The sequence below is a fragment of the Tetrahymena thermophila genome (assembly GCF_000189635.1).
Source record: "Tetrahymena thermophila SB210 genomic scaffold scf_8254469, whole genome shotgun sequence".
Lineage (NCBI taxonomy): Eukaryota > Ciliophora > Oligohymenophorea > Hymenostomatida > Tetrahymenidae > Tetrahymena > Tetrahymena thermophila.
In genome coordinates, this window is record NW_002476245.1 from 42,557 (window position 1) to 60,645 (window position 18,089).

At 22.0% G+C, this 18,089-nt stretch overlaps 6 protein-coding genes across 6 annotated transcripts; 2 read left to right on the forward strand and 4 right to left on the reverse strand. All coding sequences in view use genetic code 6, as the record gives it.

Annotated features, from left to right (window-relative positions):
• Positions 1–901: 901 nt before the first annotated feature.
• Positions 902–2,075, reverse strand: TTHERM_01084220 (mago-binding protein; the record flags this gene model as incomplete). The annotated part of the gene is made up of 3 exons (XM_001030418.3): positions 1,774–2,075; positions 1,587–1,652; positions 902–1,532 (listed from the first exon to the last, which is right to left on the reverse strand). Exons 1-3 carry the CDS (start codon positions 1,947–1,949, stop codon positions 902–904), a joined length of 873 nt encoding a protein of 290 aa, XP_001030418.2. The 5' UTR covers positions 1,950–2,075.
• A 659-nt stretch (positions 2,076–2,734) lies between these two features.
• TTHERM_01084230 (hypothetical protein) lies at positions 2,735–5,421 on the forward strand (the record flags this gene model as incomplete). Its single annotated transcript, XM_001030419.4, has 5 exons — positions 2,735–2,984; positions 3,051–3,724; positions 3,776–3,925; positions 3,975–5,213; positions 5,260–5,421. The coding sequence occupies exons 1-5, from the start codon at positions 2,798–2,800 to the stop codon at positions 5,419–5,421; spliced, it is 2,412 nt and encodes an 803-aa protein (XP_001030419.4). The 5' UTR covers positions 2,735–2,797.
• Positions 5,422–6,471: 1,050 nt separating this feature from the next.
• TTHERM_01084240 (hypothetical protein) lies at positions 6,472–8,718 on the forward strand (the record flags this gene model as incomplete). The annotated part of the gene is made up of 2 exons (XM_001030420.2): positions 6,472–8,618; positions 8,670–8,718. The coding sequence occupies exons 1-2, from the start codon at positions 6,649–6,651 to the stop codon at positions 8,716–8,718; spliced, it is 2,019 nt and encodes a 672-aa protein (XP_001030420.2). The 5' UTR covers positions 6,472–6,648.
• A 576-nt stretch (positions 8,719–9,294) lies between these two features.
• TTHERM_01084250 (calpain family cysteine protease) lies at positions 9,295–11,993 on the reverse strand (the record flags this gene model as incomplete). The annotated part of the gene is made up of 4 exons (XM_001030421.2): positions 11,243–11,993; positions 10,705–11,189; positions 9,741–10,649; positions 9,295–9,684 (listed from the first exon to the last, which is right to left on the reverse strand). Exons 1-4 carry the CDS (start codon positions 11,943–11,945, stop codon positions 9,295–9,297), a joined length of 2,487 nt encoding a protein of 828 aa, XP_001030421.2. The 5' UTR covers positions 11,946–11,993.
• Positions 11,994–13,641: 1,648 nt separating this feature from the next.
• TTHERM_01084260 (AMP-binding enzyme family protein) lies at positions 13,642–16,022 on the reverse strand (the record flags this gene model as incomplete). Its single annotated transcript, XM_001030422.2, has 3 exons — positions 13,642–13,796; positions 13,851–14,098; positions 14,164–16,022. 3 exons carry the CDS (start codon positions 16,020–16,022, stop codon positions 13,642–13,644), a joined length of 2,262 nt encoding a protein of 753 aa, XP_001030422.2.
• A 1,298-nt stretch (positions 16,023–17,320) lies between these two features.
• On the reverse strand, positions 17,321–17,839 carry TTHERM_01084270 (NUDIX hydrolase; the record flags this gene model as incomplete). Its single annotated transcript, XM_001030423.1, has 2 exons — positions 17,321–17,705; positions 17,760–17,839. 2 exons carry the CDS (start codon positions 17,837–17,839, stop codon positions 17,321–17,323), a joined length of 465 nt encoding a protein of 154 aa, XP_001030423.1.
• Positions 17,840–18,089: the final 250 nt, after the last annotated feature.

The following is an 18,089-nucleotide window of genomic DNA, read 5'->3' on the forward strand; positions in this document are numbered from 1 at the left end:
AATTAACTTAATTAGAATTGTCAAATTGTTCAATAAAATAAAAGACAAAATAAAAATTTTTTTTAACATTTAACAAATAAATTATCTTAAATAGAAAATGAAATATTTGAAAATAAAAAAGACAGACAATTATAAAATACAATAGTTTTGGGTAATAATAAGATTGCAAATATCAACCAAGCTCATAAATATTTTAGCATAATATAAAATTAATTTGTAAAATAAACTAACTTTCAACAAGTTCTATCTAAAAGTTAAAAATAAATTACAAATATTAATATTTAATCAACTCCTAAATTTTAAAAAAATAAAATTAAATTAATATTTTTTTTTTCTAATAAATTAATGCCCTCTTTTATTAACACCTTAGATTAATTTTATTCTAAATGTTATTCATTTGCCTTAAATTGAAATTTTTGCAAAGTGTTAGATTTAATTTTTAACCATAATTAGCATAAAAACTCTCATTTTAATCAAGAGGAGGTGGTAATAAATGAGAAACGATAACATTTAAAAACAGAAAAATCCTAGCTTTTAAATAATTAATAAATAATATAGATAAGACACCATAGAATTCTGTGTATAATTAATGGTAAATATTTAGCATAAAAAAATATTTAAAATTGAAATATATATAAATATTAAATATTGATTAAAAACTTAAAATCGAACACAAAAATAAAAATAGTTATTAAACTAAAATTTTAAGATTATTAAAAGGAAAAACATAAAAAGTAATTTTGAAGAAAAAAAATGTATTTGGTTAATTATTTAATAAATAAATAAATAAATAATTTATTGATAGATAGATAGATTATGAACAAAGGATATTAAATATGAAAATTATATTTAGTAAAATAATATAAAATAAATCAAAGAATAGAAAAAGTATTTAATATTATCAATTGAGTGTTAGGTTTTCAAGCATTTTAATATAATCATCTTTTTTACTTATTTTATCAATTGCTTCTGGCTATAATTCTATACCATTTTATTATTTTTGTTCTAGCTATTCTATTTCTCTTATTTTTTTTTATAGCTTTTTCTATTCTTTTTCTTTATTTACTAAATCAGTAGATACGATATTTGAGATTTGGCTATTAAATTATTACTTGCTTTATTCTTTTGAAGAATTCTTTTAATTTTCATCTTCCTTTGCCTATTATTATTATTTACTTTAGCTTACCTTATTGATACTGCTATTTTATTACTGGTCAGAAATTTACTTTTACTAATTATCATTTTACTTAGTTTACTAAACATTAGAATTCTAATTATTTTTAGCTTAGTCTTTGCTGATATTTGTATTTTTGCTATCCAATTTATCTATAAAATCAGGAAAGTCGCCTTCGTTAAGTTTATTATAATTGCTAGATTCATTATTTTACTTATTGTAATTATTTGAGCGAGTGATTATAGTTCTTTAATTATTATCTTGTTTTTCTGAATTATTAGACTAATTTTAATAACCATTACTTTATTAATTTCTATAATTAAAGCTGCGCTAAATGTAATTTTAATTTTTGCCATCACTTTTAAGTTTAAAAAAAATTTCTTAGTTCATATTTTATAAATTTCTTAATTACTTTATTTAACTGTTTTAATGGTTTCTTTAGGGTTCTTTATCTTGAATTTATTTTCCATTATCTCCCCTGAAAATATTTTAAAAAGAATATATAATTTTTTAAAATTTGCTTGCTAAAATATTATTTCAGGTTTAATTATTGAAATATTTATAATTGTGTAAATATCATAAATTATTTTGAAAAATACCTTCTTGATGGAATTACATATTTTTAATGTTCTAAAAGATTTACAAATCCCTCTCTTATTTTTATATCTTTTCGAAATGTGCCGTCAGATCTTTGAGAACCTTTTATTATGTTTTGCTGTTGCTAAGTCTCTTCTTACTTTTAATTTTACCCTTCTTAATTACTATTATTATTCATTTTTAGTTAATTGGTTATTTTTTTCCTATCTATTTTCTTTTTTCTTACAAAAACTGAAGTAAAAGATTATAATTCTATTTAATTTTTATATTTCCACAAAAACCAATAAGTCTTACTTTTACATGTGCTTCATAGGTAATTATAATATTTAATTTTGTTAGAAACTCGTCATTCACACTTAAAATAGAGATAAATTTGCCTATATTATGCTAATGAAGGGATAGATCTATACTATGTTATAATCATTATTGTAAATTTTCATTTACCATAAAAACATAAATTTCATCCAAATATGCTTTAGGAACACAATTTCAAAATACTTCTATTTATTTTTGTCAATATTTAGCTTTTTATTTTCTACTTAGAATTTATTCAGCTTAAATTATCAAAAAAAGGTCTAAATATTTATCCTTTAAGTATCTGATAAAAAATAAATTTATTTATAGAATTGATAAAATAAATTAAATTTATTTGAATTTAATAAACTAATATTTTTTTAATAAACAATTCTGCAGTAAAAATTGAAGGATAAAAATTTTAAATAATTATTTCTTTGATAAATTTTATCTAATACTGAAATAACTTTTTTAGAAAAAAAAACTTTCAATGCTTAATTTTGATAAATTGATTGTTAATTCATAATAATAAAGAATCTTTGGAGTGTAATAATTTTTAAGTAAAATTAAATTGTTAATTATATTTAATGGATATTGAGTAGGATAGAAGGGTAATTAAAGATACTATTTATCTTTTTTATTTTTAAAATTATATGTAGCCAATAAATTAATAAATATAGCTGTTAATAAGAAATTAATTGTAATTAAAAATACATAAATATAGAATAAAAAATGTATCTATCACCATCTCCTAACAGAGGATCATACCTATTAAACACAGAATAGAAACAAACATCAGAAGATTACTTCAATAGTAGTCCTCATAGCTAATACAGTAGCTCCAAGCAAATTGATAAGAAATAGCGCAAAGCCCACAGTATCAATGAAATGATCAGAAAAGTTGAATAAGAAATAATTAGTAATATTTATTCTTAATGCTATAAAAACTATAAATAAAATATTTTAATTTTTTAATTATTAAAAGACTCTGAAATGAGCATTCATTAAAATCATTTAGATTAAAAAAGTAAATCATCAAATCACAGTTGCAATAACTCCTTTTCTAGCGTACTTCAACACTAGTAATAAATGCAATAATAATTGAACACCCACAATTTATAATCGCAACCTAATTTTTTGTAGTCAGCTAGTCCATGCTAGTAATCTAAATAAATAAATCATAATAACTATTACTATCCTACTCAGACACATCATGGATACTATATACCTCCATCTAAACATAATTCATAAACTCATAGTATAGATATAGCTAATAAAACAAGTATAGATAGCTACTAAGATAATGTTAATAATATAAGTAGAATAAGCACTACTAAGTAATCTATTTTCCCACAGAATACAGTTCCCTCTGCTAGCAGTAGCTCTCATATCTTTCCTTAGTAGTATGTGACTATGAAAGACTTTAGAAAAGTTCTAGAAGAGTAGCTTGCTATCAGAGAATAAAGCATAATCTAATAAATTAGCTCATGCCTAAAGGAATAAATAATTCCAGAAATCAAAAGACAAGTTGTTAAAGAGTTAGACAAAAAAAAACAATAGATAGATGCATAATTGTAAAATATTCATTAAGTAGTCCAGGAAAATATCTCAGTCTAATAGTTGGATGATAAAATTTACAATCTTAAAATGAGCTTTGATGTAAAATTTTTTTTTTTGGTTTGATTTACAATAAAAACTTTTGAAAAACAGAAATCAAAGTTTCTCAAAGCACAAACTGAATTGAAAACGTAGACTCTTGACTAAAAATACTAAAATTTAGAAGAAAGAATAAATAAGATTGAAGAGAATACTTTTGAGCATATTTCCATCTTTGAGCAATACAAACTAGAGAATCAGAAAGTAATTAATAAATTAATGATAATGCTAAATAATTATAAATAAATAATAGACTATTAGTGATTTCAAGCAATTCAATAGATAAGTATGCAGAATAAATGAAATAGTTGAAAAACTCTCTAGAAGTTATATAAGTTTAGAATATAGTGTCAGAAAGAATTATGATGATATATGTTAAAAGATAAATGAGTTAGATTCAACAGAAGAAGTTCCATTTAACATTAAAAAAGATAAATATTCTCAAGGACTTATGAAAGAGTTAAATAAATGCTTAACTAAAGATAGTAATTAGGCTGATACTTCTTCAAATTAAACAGAAAAAATTTCTGAAATTCAAGAAAAATAAGAACCATATTGTAATAACTATAAAATTAACATAAATTAAAAAAATTTCAACCCTTAGGTTTAATTAAATGAGTAAAATCAAAACAATATTTTCAACTGCTATGATAAAAATATTTAGCGAGTCCTATTAGAAAGCTTTGAGGAATATGATATTTCACCAACTTTGGGTAAATCAGCTTCTAAAAAATAGATGAGCTCAGATAAGTGTAGAATACAACCAAAAAACTAATAAAATGAAGATTATATTAAATAAATAAATAATGAAACGACCAATGAAAATGATTACAATTATGATTATGATTATAGTTCAAAAATAAGAGAAGTCAATATTTCAAACAGGAATATATCTCAGATATTGAAGTTAAAAAGTAAATTAGAAAATAAAGAGTTGATCCAAGAAGAAATAGCTGAATAGATTGAAGAATCGAATGATTAAGAAATACCAAGAGCTGAAACACAGCAATCGATTGATATTCATTATGTCAAAAAAGGATTGCCTTAAATATTTCCTTTAGTTTAATCAACTAACTTTATGTAATATGAAGAGAATTCAAATTTTTAGTACTAAGAAAATGAATCCCAATAAATAATAAATGCAGTATAATCTATAGCTTGCTCTGAAATGAAATGCATAAATTAAAATGAAATTGTATCTTTAGATGACCCAATAAAACTCTCAGAATTAGATTTAAATCAATAAAACTCTATTTTAAACCAAGAAAAAGAAAGCTCTTAAAATAATTTTGTATTAGGAAATTAAGTTGAAAGCCTTAATATTTAATAATTAAATTTGTAAGAGAGCAATTCTTTGCATAATGAAAACTTAAATACTTATAATAAAAGTAGCTCAAGTCACAAAAAAATAAATGAAAATAGCTATCATTCAGCCAATAAGCATTCATCAGGATCATTTAATTAATGCCCATTATAAAATAATAACTTCAGTGTAAATTTATTATTCTTAAATTTTATATTAAAATATTTTATTTTAGATAAAAAAGATTGATTCAAGCATATAAAAAGAATGTCAGGACCAATAAAACATATCTATTAACTAAAACAGAATAATTTTATAATCTAAAAACATAGAAGATTTAATTTAAAACAAAGTAGATAACAATATTAACTTTTCTTTAAATGATTCACAATTTTGAATATTTGTAAATATTATATAAAACTTCTTTATTTTTGTAAATCAATTCATATGAAATATATGAAAATTTATTAGTTAAAAATACACATTTTCACATGAAAATAAGTAGGTATTCTACTATTAAATTTAAATTCATAAATTTTCAAACGAAAGTAATCGAAATAATTTATGATTAATTAATTTATAATTCAATAATATTTTGCTTTTTTAATTAACTTATAAATCAAACATATTAAATGATTAACACATATAAATTATCTTATTGTTTGCATTATTTTAATTGCTTGAATGAATTTCAGCCAATAAATTTTTAAATTTAAATTATCTATTGACAATTTGATTAGTACTTAGTTCATATCAATATTTTAATTTATTTTAATTTTAATTTTTATTGTGAAGTTTAATTTAAAAAACGAATTAGCAATTAAAAAATGAAATAATTTTATTATTTTCTTAGTTTAATTTTAAAAAAATAATTTCGTTTTGTTGAAAAAACAAATTCTTTCAATTTATTTTATTTTTAATTCCTCTTTAAAAAAAATTAGATTGATTTTATAAAAATATTATTTGAATAAAATAAATTTTCTTCTTATTAAATTTAGGTATCTTTTTTGAATAGTGTTCAGTAAAAAAATTTAATTAATTAAGATGGATTTTTATCAAATAAAATTTATGAAATTCCTTTTTACATGAATAAAAATAAAATTAATAAAAAATAAAAGGTTAGAGATATGATTTTGTTTATTTATATATTAATCTTACAAAGAGCTGAAAAAGGAAATAAAAATTTAATTATTGGATAAGATAGAGTGTTAATTAAAAAAATCAACGACTAAATACCAAATTTAGCGAAGTTTTGATTGTTAATTTTCAAAAACACAAATAAATTATAAATGTAATATCAGATGTGTTATCAATAAATAAATCAGTGCATATAAAACTCAAATAGATAGATATTGATTGTATTGTATTGTATTTATTGTTTATTAAATATAAAGGTAAATTAATAACTAATAAATTATATATCTAAATTAATAGAAAAATTAATATTTACTTTATATTCAAAAAATATATAAAACAAAAAAAGTCAAACATACTCTCTTCTCTTAATCTTAAAAAGTAATAATATTTTTTATTAAGACCTCAAAAGTATTAGCTTAGTTAGATATTAAAAACAAGGGCAAATAGCATTAAAATTAGAATCAGTCACCTCTAACATATAATTCTAATGCAAAATTAAATGACAAGTAGCATCACAAATAGCAGTTTAAGCAATGGCAGTTCTAACATTACTAATTAAATCTAATCTCCTTAGGTGTCAAATCAAAACTACTTTTCAATTAGAGGGCTGAATTGTATTTTCACATCTTCTATTCCATGTTCCAGCAACTAATCCTGTAATCCTTATATTGTTATGAAGATTAATGGATAAAATATTATTAGCTCAGTTTGCAAGGTCGTAAGTAACTCTGCTTTTTGGAACGATTGCTTATCTTTGAGAGTTGAATAAGACTAGCTAGAAAAGCTAATCACTGTTGAAATACATAATTATACCTTGTATTAGACTGAGAGAGATCTTTTTGACTCTAGTTATGATGAAAAAGATTATCTTGGTGGTGGAATTATTGATTTAACTGATGTTATTTCTCAGCGCGTTCATAACAAATACTATAATAACAATAGCAATAATAGTTTTACCATTTTACAAAGCAATAGCTAAACAAATATTAGCAGTGTTGTTGATGGTAAATCCTCTCAGTTATCAAATATTACAGGAAGCATAATTAGCAGTGGTTCAAGTAGCAACTCTTCTAATAACAATTAAAACAGTGTAGTTTATTTAGGATAAACTAAAATTATTAATAAGGAAGGTATAGTGATTGGCTCTCTTTAGTTTAATATGCACAAAGATAACTAACAAAATAGTAACAATATCTACTCTAATACTACTTCTACCTAAAATACACAATAAGTGGTATTAGACGAAAATTACAAATCTATAACTACTAAATTGAACGAAATAATACCTCAGATCAACAAGAACATGCAAATGCTTTAATAGTCTATTTCTTATCATAATCAAGCAAAACCAACTGAATATATGAATAAGAGAGATACTTTCTATGAAGAAAAAGAATTTTTAACTAATAAAAATACAATCTAGACCCCAAGTAGTAGCAAACAAATCGTTTTTAATAACAATATGGTATCTCAGCCCATGAATTACAATTTAAAAAACAACCCTTATCTTATTTATACAATGAAATCCACTATTACTGAGCATGAAGATTAATCATATACTAACACTAACTATTAATACACTCAGCAAAATGTTGAAAATTCTTAAACCCCTCGCTTATACTCATATAACACTATACAATTAGGAGAAGAAGATAGAATTAATTAAAATTATGGAAATAGTAATTCTATTGATGAAAGCAATTCTTCTAACTTCCAAGAAGATTGTGATTAGTATGATTAAGCTTCTAATTATTCTTAAGATAATGAAGCTTAATAGGAACAGATTCATTAAATTGCTTAAAATTAGAAGAATTCTGAATAATTATTATTGCAACCAAATATTGCAATGAATGAATATTAAAATACAAACACAGTCATCTCTCCTTTAAGAGATATTCATGATAAAAATTGTATTTCTTCCCTTTCTCTTTCATAAAATGGTAAAAAATATGTCGGATTTCAAAGCTAATTTGGCTAAGCTGTTTAGTACCCTCAAATTTATAGCTAATAACAGCATTAACACATACAATAGAATTAAGTAGGTTTAATTAATTTGTAAAATATTTCATATTAGTAATATACAGGAACTGCACCAACCATCTCTACCTGCTCATAAAGAAATAATTAAATCAATTAAGTTCCATACTCAAATTTTTCATAAGCAATCTAAGTCTTAGGCTAGAATTCAATGAACACTTTACCTAATCAATCAAACCAATTTTAATTTTAAAACAATTTCATAAGAACTGTTTAATCTTAAAAGACAATAGTAAATAAAATACAACAAGCAACCCCTAATCTTAATCAGTATCCCTCTCCCTCTGTTATACAGTATCAAAATAATGGTATAAATTAAATAGCAAATACAACAAACAATACTGTGGCTACACCTGGAGCAATTTAAAAAGTCAATTTAGGAGTTTCAACATCTCGTTAACCTTTTAGTGCTGCTGCTACGTAAGTTTATTGAAAAATCAATAATTTTTAACTTATTTTTTTTAATAAAAGTCCATTTAAGAACCAAAGAAATGCCTAGAATTTCTACTAACCATTTTGATTCGCTTTGCTTTTTATTTCCTTAAATATCTTCTAATATCTTAATAGATATCTTTAAGATTTCAATTTTTAAAGAAAATTTTTATATTAACCACAAAAATAAATATATTCCAACTCTAATAATAAAAAATATCAAGCTTAATTTAAATAAAATACTTCTTTTTCTTCTAATTTTTCTAGAAGCATAAAGAAATTAAAAATTTAATGAAAAATTAAAAATATTTTAATGAATTTATAAATATATTTTAATCACTATCTATCTATAAAATTAAATTAAATAAATAAATATGTATTTATGTAATTATTATTAATGTTTAATGTGTTATCTCATTTATCAAAAATTTTATTTTAAGATTTCCCAAATAATTTATAAATTTAAAATTTTAATGAATAATATAATAATCACTCAAAACGAAAAGACATCAATATATGATATTAAGCAGTAAATTGTTTTAGAATATAGGTTAGTTTTTAGATAAAGTACATATATTTGAATTATAAAAAATAATTTAAATATTTAATTTGAAATCTAATTGATTAAAACAAATTAAAAAATTTAATAAGTATTTTTTTTCTTTCATTTTTTAACAACTTTCTTATTAGTAATTACTGGTTTAGATATTGTTTGTTTAACTAAGGTAGGTTTTTAATTAGATTAGACAGGCATTTTTACAATACCTGATCCGAAAAACCAGGTACTTTTAAATTTAAGTGAATGAGAGCAAGCTTTATTTTCAAGTATTCTAAATAATAAAACTTTAGATTCTTTAGGCTCAAGCACAACTTTAATCTTTGTTTATTTTGATATCTTATCAAAATCAAGTAAATCTAAATTGACGAATTCAGCAACTTCTATAGTTTCAGTAAATTACGTAACACTTTTATTTCTATATGATATGAAAGCATAACCAAAAAGACTAGAGAAATCTCTAACAACAGTTCCTGTTCCTTTAGTGTTATCATAAACCTATTTTTAAATGATTAATAATTAATTGATGAAATATGAATATTTTTAACATTTACCTTTGTATTCCACTCAGGAGAGGAATCTATTTTTTGAATATATAGCTTAAATATAATTTCTATTAATTCGGACTCTTTTACCTTTAATTGTAAAATATTAAAAGCAGGAATAATCGATAAAACATTTTTAGAGTATGTTTAGAAAGTGAATTAGTTTTTCTATGGCGCCATCTTTTCATCAATCTCTACAAAAGCTAAAAATTCTCCACTAGGAAGATTTTAAACTTCAAAGAATACTTATTGCTTATTGGAAAAAGATCCTCCTAAAACTTCAATAATTTGCTTTGAATCAGAGTTAATTTGGGTAATAATTAGTCTTGCAGTCTTGTAGTAATATGTTTGGTCATTGTTTCCTTACTTATAAAATTTTTCATGTTTTTATATTACTGAAAAGTAGCAGTGATTTCCTTCAACCAAATTCTAAATATAGAAATACTCCCTTGTTTTGTTTAAAGTTGTATATGATCCACATATATATCCTGGGTGTGTGTGGCAAACAGTGACTACTTCGAAATTAGCAAGAACTTCTTATTAAGTCATCCAGATTACACCATTTTTTTAACGTAATTATTCGCCAATATTATTTTCCATAGTTTGATCTTAAATTTTATTCATTTAAAAGTTATAGCCTAGAGGATTTTTTAGTTTTAATAGCTTGACTTGTTAGCCTTTAGAATTCATAACTTCTCTAGCGTCTTGTATTGTAAAAGAATGCTTAGAGTTTATGTCATTAGCAGATACTTTTGAACTGATTGTAAGTATAAACTGTTTTTATATTGATTTTTTTATTAAGTCAAAAGCTTCTCCGTAATTCTTTTTAATGTCTATATATTCTGTAGGAGACCCAGTTAAATCTCTTAAACTATCAAAGCTGTAGCCAACTTCAATGTTACCATAACCGCCGTAGCACTTTTATTATAAATATAAAATTGTCTAATTTTACATTAATATTTAAGAAAATTACTTTTGCATAAGCTTTTTCCAATAATTATACCCATATTCCATTTCTTATTGATAATGCAAAGCTAGGTGAGTAACTATTTTATTAGCAAACTAAATAGTCATCAATAACTATTTATTTCCACTCTCCACTCTCACATAACCAAATTCCATATACGCATTTATCATTTTTTTATTTAGAAACAAATAAACGGGCGCAGAATTCTGGATATTCTGCTATTGCAATTATAGATGATATTAAATAACAATCGCCAAGTCTTCCTTATTGAATTTAATTAGGTTCGATACCTAAATCAAAGATGTTAAACTCACTAGTATAAATCTCACTTGCTCTTTTAAAGCAATACTATCCTTGTTTTTTAATTACTGATTAATCGTTTGGGAACGTTTAGTCAGTAAATTTTTCTCCATCTCCTAAATTGTAATAAATCATATCAAAATCATTTTAGAATTTACTAAAGTTAAAAAATAGATTTTCTTCACTTTGAACTATTTTTAAAAAAAAAAGTTATTAATTTAAATATTTTATCTAAGCAAATTACCTGAATTGAATAAAGCATTCCAGTGATAAATCAATTTAGGATCTGTGATATTCTTTTAAAAAAGGCTAGCATGTTCTTTTTAAAAGTACTTAGAGAAGGATAAATACAAATTATTATTTGCTTATTAAATATTATTTATCTTATCTTCGCTTTAATATACTCTTTCAAATAAATTGTTGTTTTTAATTATTTATTAATTATTAGGTAAAGAACCTCCTATTTAGATTCCTTAGCCGCTAAAAGAAGAGAAAGAAGAGGGTTGCGATGAGCTATTGTTTTGATTCTAATTGGGGTTACTATCTTTAATTTGGTTTTGGTTGTTTATATTAGGCTGATTTGTATTAGAATTATTTTGAATATTATTATAAAACTAATTGACATTATTTACACTATTTAAAGCAGTAGCAAAGGTTGTTGGCCCACTTTAGCTGCTGCTTTTTTAATGATAAGGAACATTAAAAGCTTAATTTTAATTTGGTTATAAAACCAAATTCTAGTTGTCCTCAGTTTATGGTTTTTACTAATCTTGGTTAGGCTATTAAGGATTAGTACCAAATAGATCTTGATCATTATAAAAAGCCTCCATATTCATTAGAGTTTATTTTGCCTAAGAAAAACTAGTTTTTCCAATTTAATTATTATTGTTTTTATTTTTTTGTTCTTATGCCTTGTTGGTTTATTGTTAATTAAGATTTTTTCTCATTTCTATAGCTTATTTCTACTATTTAGATTTTTTTTTTTTAATTTGTTTTATTAATTATAAAAACAAATAATTAACCCTTAAACTCGAAATTTAATTAGATTTTCATTATTATATAGAAAAATGGCATAGAAAAGTTATTATCAGATTTCATAAAGTCAAAACATACTCTTTTATAGGATGGAAATATTTTAGTTTATTATTTGATCTACCAATAAATGACATCACTGAAGAACATTTAACATATGTAAAAAATGAATTTTTAAGAAATGGATTATAAAATAAAAGTATGGATAAATTGATATCATTATAATTTTTGAATGATAAACCAGTTTTGTATATATTTCTATAACAAAATATAGTCCTTTAATTTAATTAATAAAAAAATATTAGACACTCTAATTATAAATATAGACAATCTATTTGCTTTATTATATGCAAAAGAATAAAATAGACTAAATATAACTTTTTGAATTTAATTTTTAATAATCTTTAAAAACCTTTCAAAAAATAAAATGTTTTATATTCAATTAAAGTAGTTTGTGTTATAATTGGAATTTTTTTCTTAAAAAAATAAAACTAAAGTAGAATTTAACATAGAAACAATATTTAAAAAATTTTTATGTATTAAAAATTTAATAAAATTACTTACAAAAAAAAAATGGAAATCAAATATTTTATTTAAAAGATTTGAATTATTTTGAATTTGAGATTTTAATAAAAAATAATAAATACTTTTTAAAATTTTAAATAAAATGCCTATTTTTAAACAATGAAATTTCAAAATGTTTTTATTTTATATATTTTTAATTCATATTAAATTTTTTGAGTTAGAAATATATTATTAACTTTTATAAAATAAAGTAAAATTGTAAAGCTCTTTTTTGCTAGTCAAATTTCATGTTATAATGTGGCTACCTCTTTTGTAATTATTTTGGTTATTTTAAGTTGCATTTAAGTTTTATTGATTATAAAAAGTAAAAATTCAATAAAAAATATTATCTTATATTTGAAAAAGTTGATTCTTTTTTTTCATTAAGGTATTTTTTGGGATAAAATCTATGATTACTATCAATTTAATTATTAAGATAACTATTCAGCAATAATATTTATTTTTAATAAACTTTCTATTTTTAATTAACTTGAATTATTATAAAAAAACATAAAATTAAAATTGTCTATCTTATTATAAAATTTTAGATCAAATTCTTACCAATTTATTAAAAACTGAATATAAATAATTATCAGATTTTTTTTTGAGATTGATTCATATGTTTTATTGTTTAAAAAATAAGAGAGTTATTCTGATGAATATTTTTCATAGTTATTGAGTTTTTTAAAATACATAAGCAGAGCCAAAAATAACTAACTATCTTATTTGTCAGTAAAAATTACTATTTAACAAACAATTTCTATTTAAATTTTTCACATCAGATGAAGTGAATGGAATTTTTGCTACATACTAAGTTATACACTTGAATATTTGGGTAATATATTTATTATTAATATATGATTGATTGAGTAATTAAATAAATTTGAATCAGTTAATTCTGTATTTTTTGTAAAAATATAAATTTTAAGAAAAGATAAGAACCTTAATATTTATAAAATTCAATTAACACGCTATAAAAAAACAAAGAAATAATAATATTTATGAAAAAATTAAAAAAACACTTTTAGTTTTTGTAAGTAATATTTTTCATGGTATAGAAGATAATATTCTAAAATCAATATCATTACCCTTTTCTTGATTTTAAAGTCTTAATAAAAATTATGAAAGTTTTTATTATTATATCTCGTCTGACTAATATATTATAAATTATTCCTCCAAGTAACTTAGTTTTTTATCTTTAGCTTTTTTATAATTTATAAAATACAATTCATTTTTTTAATTTAAATCTAACTTACTTAGTTGCTCTAGGTCATTTGGGCTTATATTTTTGAAGTCTGAGTCTAAAAAATCTGAAGAAAAACCTAAAAGCTTTATAGCTGCTAATTATTAGGAATCTAACATAAGCATAACAGCCTTTTTAAGGAATATAACATCTTTATAAAATGAAAAAATATTTAAATCTTAGTTAACATGTTCTAAAATTATTTTTTTCTGTTGCTCTCCAAGATCATCAGATATTTATTAATTTTTCTTCTTATAAAGTCTGTTTAAAATAATGCAAAAATAAAATCATAAATTTTAATTGATAAATGAGCTAAAATAAATTACTTGAAACTAAAAATGCTATTCATAATTTATTTTGTCAGGCTTTTACTTTGAAGTGCCTTTAGCTTATTAATATTGTTATCCAAGTAACCCAAGTCATTAGGTTCTTAAAATTTCCTATCAGTTAAAAGATAAGCATAAGATTAACCTTTTGTTTATACAATTTATTGGTTAGTTGCTTAATTAAAAACCACTGTACTAGGTTATTTGTTTAAATTTGTATTTTCTTCTTATATCATTTAATTTTATGGGCTTCTCTCCTGAGGTGAAATATATTAGTTGTTAAAATTAGTTATTATGTTTTCCCTCTATTATGGAGTAACTGCCTCTTCATCTTACATAATGCTTTATTATTATTATATTTTTAAAAAAATATCTTAGTTATGACTAATATTTAGCTTTTCTCTTACATTAAATTTTTCCTCTTTTTTTATTTCCAATTTTTTTTCTTATTCACACAAATTTTTTTCACTCAAATCAAATTAAATTTAAGAATTTATTACTTGTTTATTTTTTTTATTATCTAATTGCTTTTTAAACTTGAAATCTAAGTTAGGAAACTGAATGCAATTATCATTTGGCTCTTCTTTATTTTCTACGAACTGATCGCAATTGCTTTCAATTAATTCAATATCTTACTTTTTATCATTATTAAGTTCTTAATTACTCATCTAATCACTTTTCATATTTCCATTCTTTACAGGGAGGTTAATTAAATTATTACTCAAAATTTCATTTTCATTTTTAGATACTTATTTGTTAATTAGAGGGGATTATATTTATTGAAGAAGTTTATTTTATTTGAGTATACTCAAGTATTTACCAGTATAAAAGTTTTTTAAGAACAGCGTAAAAAAGTCATGTTCTATTCGTTTTGATGAAATTAATCGTCCAATAATACCCAGTAGTAACAAGAGAGAGAAAATACCATTTACAAGAGCTAGTATTTATGGAAGTGTTGAGTATTGAATTTGTACTCTCTATATAATTTCATCGATTTAAAGCATAATCAAGCTGTATGGGCCTTCTCCATCTTTTAGGGCTGACTACCTTTACATACTTTAACTAATTTGATTATATTGTATAGGAGAAGAATATTTGGATTCATTTTATATAATGAGCCCTTATTTAACTGAAGTAGTTTGAGTTTGCATATTTAAAATAGTTATGATTGATTAGCTAGAAAATGTATAAATATTAACATTCCTATAGTTTACTTACATTTCTTAAGATGTTGTATTGTATTAAGAAGTGAATATTTTAAATTTCAAACCAGCATTTACGCCATTGACTAATGCATCACTTTCAGCTTAACTAGCACAGTTATCAGGAATTGTAGTTTTAACTGAATCCAAGTCTAAACAGCTATATGTAAATATTTATATTTAAGAATACAAATTCTATTTAGTATTAAGAGCAAATGTATAATTTGAAAGGCTTGAAAAATCTAAACACTGATAACCTTAAAGACTTGGGTTAGTACAGTTAATTACTTTAATAGGAATAAATTAAGAAGTGTCATTTGTTTAATAGCGAAAGAAGGCCATATAAATAAGATATGTCTTTGTTGCATTGGTGTAAAGTGCATAAGATTCACCAGGATCCATTTTAAAACCAATCAAGTCATTATTTAAACCTGTCTCTACTAGTCCTTCAGTTATAAAATTTTGAGATCTAAAGTTGGGCTCTATTTAGTTACTTGAAAAAAGCATAATTTCATATATAAAATATGCTATTGTTGTCAGTATCACAAAAGAAGATAAAGCAAAACCAGTTAAAGTTCCTTTATTTGGCTGATTATGCCCTACATTAAATTAAAATTATGAAGAAAATATGTCTAACTTTTTAAAAATTGATTTCATTTTTTTTATTAATTTAATTCAAATTTAATTATTTATACAAAAAGATTGAAGTTTATCATAATTTTATTGGTATGAATTGTTTAATAAATAATAAGACTATTAACTAATCGCTATTATCCTAAATAATTTGAGTTTTTATAAAAAATGTGATATAAGAAATATTATACAAGATTTATGGAGAATCTATTAGATAAATATAATTATTATTTTTGTTATAAAATAACGCTAATCCTCATTAACTAAGGTTTTTGTATTCATACCTCTTACTAAGATTTTCTAAACTAAACAAATTAAAAAAAAGTAAAAACTTTTAAATTTCATAAGCCATTAATTTGTTAGTAAATAAAGTAATTAAATATTAATCCAAATATGCTATTACTTATTTAAAATATTATTTTTTATTTATTTATTTATTTATTTATTTATTTATTTATTTATTTATTTATTTATTGATCTTTAAAAAAATTAAAAAATCTTAGAAACTTTATAAATGATATTTTATTTAGAACTAGTAAAATATATCTTTATAAATCTTAGAATAAATATTTTAAAAAAAAATTGGTAAGAGGTTAATCCTTTACCACCAGAAATTAATTAAAAAATAAAAATTTATTATTTATTTACATAAAGAGACTAAGCCTACTATTAAGCTATCACTAGTTATTAAAAAGCTTTGATTGCAGATCATTTTTATACTGTAAGAGTATTAGGGAGAGATTTATAAAAATAAAAAACGTTTTAAAAAATCTAAACTCAAACAGAACTGCAGTAGAATTAATCTTTTACTCTGTTAAATTTTCTATTAATTAGCTCAATTAAATTAAAAAATATTAGAAAATAAAAAAAATCTTCTTAACTTTTTAATGATTCAAAAACAAAGAAAGTAATTCGAATAAAGAGATAAAATTGTCTTAAATTTTTTCTACTTAAATAAAGGCATTCTAAAGTATTCAAATATCTTACATTTCAAAATAAGATATCTCATGATCTCAAAATTGTAAACTATCATACAAATTACTTTTTTAATAGTACACATTTTAAATTATCAATAAAATAATTATTTATTACTTATAAGCTTCCAATATAATTAATTACTCTAAAATAATCATAATTTATTTTATTTTGAGTTTTAAAATAAATATTTATTACTACTTTTAACATTTATAAAGGAGATATGGTTGAACAGTAAATGAATATTCTTAATTTTTGATTGATTGAATAATTAAACAATTGATTTTGTTTTATTTTTAATAAGTAAATACTTTAAGTTAAGGTATAAATATAAATAATAAATATTATCAATTAATTTGCAATAAAGATTTGCAGTGGTTTAAAAGTTTCTTTGTATCATTTTAATAATATTTGAGAAGGAATTCTTTAATAGCGTGACCAAGTTATTACTAAATTTCTTATGAAGAAAGAGCATCAATGTCATAAAACTGCCAACCATAGCATTTATGAGGCTCTGTATTTTTTATGTGATTGCTTTCTTCTTCTGTAACGAAATAACATTGGATTATGCAGACAGAGTGAAAGCCCATCTAGGGTCTATTTACATTAACTACTCCTACTTAACCTATTTTGTTAATTTCTAAATCCAAATCGGTTTCTTCTTTAACTTCTCTCTTAGCACAAGCTTCTAAGGATTCTCCAAATTCTATTTTACCTCCAGGAAGAGACAGCCTATAATAAAAATTTTATATTTAAAAAAATAAGTTGGAAAATTAAATTATGTACAATTTATTATCCATCCTTCTTCCTAGCAAAATTTAATCCTTGCTATTTAAGATAATGACTAAAACACCAGTTTGTATCATTAGAATAATATTTGACTTTTCCAAATAAAAAAGAATGTTTATTAATTATAATAACAAAAAAAAAATTAAACATGCATTTTATGTAAGTCCCCCACATAATTATAAAAACTTTAATCTAATAAATTACATACTTATAGTTTTTAAATTACAAATATGATAAAAGGTAAATCAGCTGATTTTTAAAAATATACTAAAATCCTCATTCAAGTAGTAAAAAAGAAAAATGTAATTTAAAATGAATAGATTAGTT